Source organism: Pteropus vampyrus, unplaced genomic scaffold (genome assembly GCF_000151845.1).
Source record: "Pteropus vampyrus isolate Shadow unplaced genomic scaffold, Pvam_2.0 Scaffold159, whole genome shotgun sequence".
In the NCBI taxonomy this organism is placed as follows: Eukaryota; Metazoa; Chordata; class Mammalia; order Chiroptera; family Pteropodidae; genus Pteropus; species Pteropus vampyrus.
Genome location: NW_011888940.1, coordinates 1,126,432 through 1,131,544, shown reverse-complemented (window position 1 = coordinate 1,131,544; position 5,113 = coordinate 1,126,432). Strand labels below are relative to the sequence as shown.

General features: G+C 48.5%; 1 protein-coding gene across 1 annotated transcript in view; it reads left to right on the top strand.

The window, feature by feature from the left end:
* Positions 1-374: 374 nt before the first annotated feature.
* The window catches only part of CUNH1orf100 (chromosome unknown C1orf100 homolog), a 25,249-nt gene continuing 20,510 nt past the window's right edge, over positions 375-5,113 (top strand). The window contains exon 1 of the mRNA XM_011370091.2: positions 375-430. Coding sequence (XP_011368393.1) covers positions 375-430 — 56 coding nt within the window. The remainder of the gene's footprint in view (positions 431-5,113) is intronic.

Here is a 5,113-nt window from a genome sequence, read left to right as displayed (position 1 = left end):
CCTTCCAGATCTCACCAAGTACATCTGATTGAAGGAATCTAATTCATAGCGGAACTATAGCTGCAAGGGAGTCTGGGAAATGTAGTGCCTAGCCTGCACGCTAACGAGGGTGAGAAAGGCGGCTAAGGGCCTAACTGGCACAGCATTTTTTATTTTTCAACAGAAGCATATCTGTATGTATTGGTTTATGCTTTCTGTTTCTTCTTGCTCTTTTACTAGTCTATTTCTTTCCATAAATCGTCTAGCAGAAGCTATCAATGGGCCTTCTACTTTCAAGAAGGATTTTGTAGTACTAGATAGGTCATACCTGGAAATTTGTATAAATTTTCAATGCGAACCTTCACTTTAATTTTTTTTGCAGAATCCCATCCGTCATGACTGCCATCCGGCTCAGAGAATTTATTGACCGCCGCCCAACGATCCCACCCAGGTAATGTTCTTTCAGACACAGACACTGTCCAGAGCTGCGGCAAGGCCAGTGGGCACCTGGAGCATTGGAATCGCTTAAGCTGCTGCTCTGTGATTGACAGACAACAGCTGCCACAGGGTTCTAGTGAAGTTTGGGGAGGTTTAGGAAAAGATGTAAAAAATCCACACTTACGGCAAAATCTAAGCAAACAGACAACTCCACATCTCCAAAAGATCAGGAGGATATTGGTTTTTGCTTGGGAAGGGCTTGAGCAAGAAGTCTGAGGAGCCCAAACCCAAACTTTAGAGGGCATCTCTTTACTCCACTTGGGATAAAACAAAGCACTCCCATGCATCTGCCACATGGGAAGTCACTGCACAGACAGAAACCGTGCATGAGCTTCTTTGTGTCTCCAAGTTCACCGATGGCCCAAGGATAACAAGACCTAGATGCGTTTTATTGTGCTAAATTCGCCTTGCTGCGGGAGACTGTGATGACCACTTATAAATCCTGACCTCACACTCCCCTTACTCCTGGTTATGGGACCCGTAGAAATTTAAAAACTAGGAAATTGGGGCAGGAACCTTCACACAGCAAATGACTTGGGGACCCTCCTCTTGCGATCCCATCTGCTTCATGGTTTTGAGCAAGCCTCATGTTTGTCTTGGTATTTAGTTATTTTTAACAATGTTTACCTTAACAAAGATAAGTCCTTTTTTTCCAGAAATTACTGAAGAAGGGGTGAGGGTAGGGTGCTTCGTTTCTAATACTTTAAGAGCCCTCTGTCAGAGCGAGGCCAGGGCCCTCCCCGCCCTCCCTGAAACCCAGGCGAGGAGGACACAGGCTGGAGAAAAACGAGACGTGTTCCCGTCTCTCCGATTTCTATCTCCCCACAAGCATTCGGTCTTTCTATGTGTGTCTGAGATCTGTTTTGTCCACTGTTGGGTATATTTAACTGTGGTCTCATCTCCTGGAGAAAATGAAAACCAACTTCCCTTTGCTGCTGCTGCTGCTGCTGCTGCCGGGGCTCAGTGGAACCAAGTCAGGCACTGGGCCTGGCCCAAGCCAGCCTGTAGGAAGCCTGAGGTTATAGGTAGAACACAGAGTGGCTGGTGCCAAGGTCCTAGGCTGGGCCGGGTTCTGTTCTCTGTGTTCACCCTCCAGAGCCCCAGAGGAAACCCACCGTCTCCCCGCCACCCCTGCAGCGCTCCCTGCAGATCTGGTCTATTTTATGTCCTCCCTGCCCTGGCAACAATAGTGGGTCCAATCCATCAGCAAGCTCCCCGATCCTGCCTCCAGGATACATCTCCCATGCGAATGCTTTCCGCCAGCTGCATCGCCACCACTCGATCCAGGCCCCCTTGGCCCTCCCCTGCCGATCTACACCACCACCCTTGTCCTCCTACAATCCCTTCTCCAGATTGAGCATCGGGAAATGTAAATTGGATCAAAGACCCCCACCCCCCAGACCTTGCGTAAAGCCCTGCAGGCCTTGCATTTTGCATAAAATCCAAACGCATTGCCAAGGCTTTTTAAGCCTGACTTGAACGGTCCCTGCCCGTCTACAAAGCCCCATTGTCTGTCTTCCATTTCAATAAGCCGCACTCTTCCACGCCTCGGGGGTTTTGGACTTGTTCCTTCTCCCCGATCTGCTCAGCTAGCCCCCATCGCCCAGCAAGTCTTAGTTCTGTTGTCAGCTGCTCAGAGAGTTATTTAATGATCGCCCCGCTAGAGGAATTATTCTACCCACCTCCCCACCTTTGTGATTTTCCATCTCACGCCCTTCTGGGTTTCCTAAGAGAAACAGGGCCCATGGACCTTACGCAATTGAGTAATTTTGTTTATTCCCTGTTGGTCTCACCCGCTGGAGTAATAGTTAACAAGCAGCTCTGACTCTGTGGCAAGATTAAAGTAACTTGTTTAATCTTCACGACGATGGCGAGGTACAGATGAGGAGGTACAACTGAGACACAGAGCGAGTAAGTGACTGTCCCACGATCCCACGGCTAGTAATTAATTGGCAGTCAGAGTATTTGAAGCCACTGGCCTGGCTCCAACATCTGTGCTCTCGAACCTGTACTTTATTACATCTTCTGGTTAGCTTCCCTACGACCTGCGACCTTAACCTCTGCCTAGCTGATCGTCACACGCGGTAGGCCCTCTAGGCACATTTGCTGAAAAAAAACGACGATGAACGAACCAATGAGAAAAATTATTCTGTCGTTTATTTCTGGTTTGGCCTCTTGGTGTCTGACGGTGCCTGCAACGGGCACACTGTTTTGCTGTTCCTTTAGCACAGATTTTATTCAATTCGTCCTTAAATGCCTGGGGGCGGGGCGGGGTCTATACGAGGGAAAACCGAAGGAATGATGAGCCAGTAGGGGCATCTAATAAAATGAAATATTAAATGGTTCACGAGTAGTAGTGATCACACAGAATTTTCATAATAAGAATTATATTAGATGTCAATGTCAACGAGTGCCATCCCCAAGCTACGGGCCTGTGGCTCAGGGGCAGGGTTGGGTGTTGTGTTGGTTTGTGGAGCCCAAAATTCTGCCAAAAAAGATCACTTTGCGGGGAACACATTTCAGAAGAAAGAATTTGTGTCAGGTTTGAATGCATTTTAAAAACCGACAGAAGCTGTCTCTAAGAGCCCAAAAGGCAGCTCGGTTTTCAGCTCATCTTGTTTGGATTAACAGCAACATCTAACAGCTAACCTTAGTCACTCAGTATGCTTACCAATGTCTAGTTGACTTTCACGTAATCATCGGTGTAGATGATAGTATCACCCCCACTTTACTGAAGAGGAGATTGAGGCTCCTCTTCTTTGAGGAGATGCTATGGAGCCAGCAGAGCCTGGGAGATGAGGGCACAGGCACGGTGGTCCCCCATCTTCTGTAGTTCTCAGCTCATGTCCTCGCTAAGCTGCAGAGTCCCCCTGAACCTCAGTTTCCCGCCTTGAGTGGAAAACAATATTTATCATCACTGTACCCCTAGCACCCCTCAAACACGTCAGCGTATTTGCTTTATTGAATGGAACAAATGTGTTAAGTATTGAACGAAGACATAACTGTTTGTTTCATCAGATCGAAAGCAGCTTCCAACTAACACTGCCATGTATTTCTTTTCCTATTTCTTCTGTGCACATCTACTTCTTGTCTGCCCGTAAGTGAGAGAATCACGGAATTCACACAGATAGCACTGAACTATTCTGAACGAAGTAATCATTCATACATATAGATGACTCTGGGTGTGACATGGAGTTTAGAGACTTGGGTTTGACCCATGGCTCTGGCATTTATTGTCTAGGTGATATTTAGAAAGCCACTTAACCTCTCTGAGCTTCAGTGTCCTTGTCTAGAATGAGGTATTGATATTTACCTGGCAAGGTGACCGTGAGAATTAGATAAAATCATCTCAGCAAAGACACTTGGTAAAGCAGGAGGCACAGACAAACAGAGAATTGCATAGTCACAGTAACACAGCTACCTCGGGCCATGGGGCCAGGCTCTTGGGGACAAACATTCTTGACCTCCCCTGCGTATATTTTATTTAGTCTGTGGTTTAGCCCAGATTCTACTCCGGTTACATTCACCCTCTCAGGGGACAAGTTTTCTCTTGTCTGGACTGAACACGTCACCTCAAAGAGCTAAGCTATCTGGGACTGGTAAATAACGTATGGTGAAATCAGACACAGGTGGACTCTTTCTCCCACCCAGGGAGAAGAAAAGGGCTTTCTATAGCCGATTCGAGAACGCTGAAAGCCAGATCAGTCGGATGGGTCTGAGTAGAGTCCCCAACAGGACCTCCAGGCCAGGTCTGGGGAGCCAGCACCCACTTCCTTGGTCATCCATTGTTTTTGCCCCACTCCCTGCCCCTGACATACCGGGCTAGGCATTTCCCTTTAGGAAGTAAAAGTGCTCCTCCAAAAACTGATGTTTTAACCCGTTAACTGGGAGCTATCTTTGGTTCGAGGTGAAGGCCACATCAGCGAGGTTGCACAGCCAACCCAAAGAGTTGGAGGCAAAGTGTGCCGTTCATCACTCCCCAAATCTCTCTGCTTCTCCCCGCCTGCTCCAGCTCTCTCTCTTTCCCTCATCCACCTGCTTACAACAGTTCTCCATTCTCTCCCCCGCCCAGCCAAAACCTGCCAAGAGACACTCTCAAGGGCCTGAGGGCGGGATGTGTTACCTGGTGCTGGTGAAGGGCTTCTCCGTTCTCAAAACAGCTATTACAGACTGTGCCTAAGGAGGAGCACCTAGGTTACTGCCTGTATTCACAGGTGTTTGTTGTGTGCACGCTAACGAAAAGTTCACGGTCAAAACACAGCCTCCTGCAAACAGCGCGGCAAGGGCGAGAAACCGGTGTCGTTGTGGAACTCCGACTGGAGTCCAACAAACTGTGACGTGGCCTTGGGGTAATCATTTCCAAGGTTACGCTTCGGAAACTGGATGGGCGCCTAAGAAAGCTAGGTCCCCCGCTCCCACGCATTCACCAGTGTCATTTGTTCCCTAGTATCTCGCCAAGTCCTCTCACTTCTTAAGACTTAATCCCTCACTGTTATTTACTATCCGGGGCTCAGTCGTTTCGTTCCAGCCACTGGGCAGGCCCAGACAGCTTGTGTTTCCTTCTGAAAACCAGAACTCCCTGAGGTCCCGTTTGCACACACAGACAGACACCACCACTACCACCCCCTACGCCGCC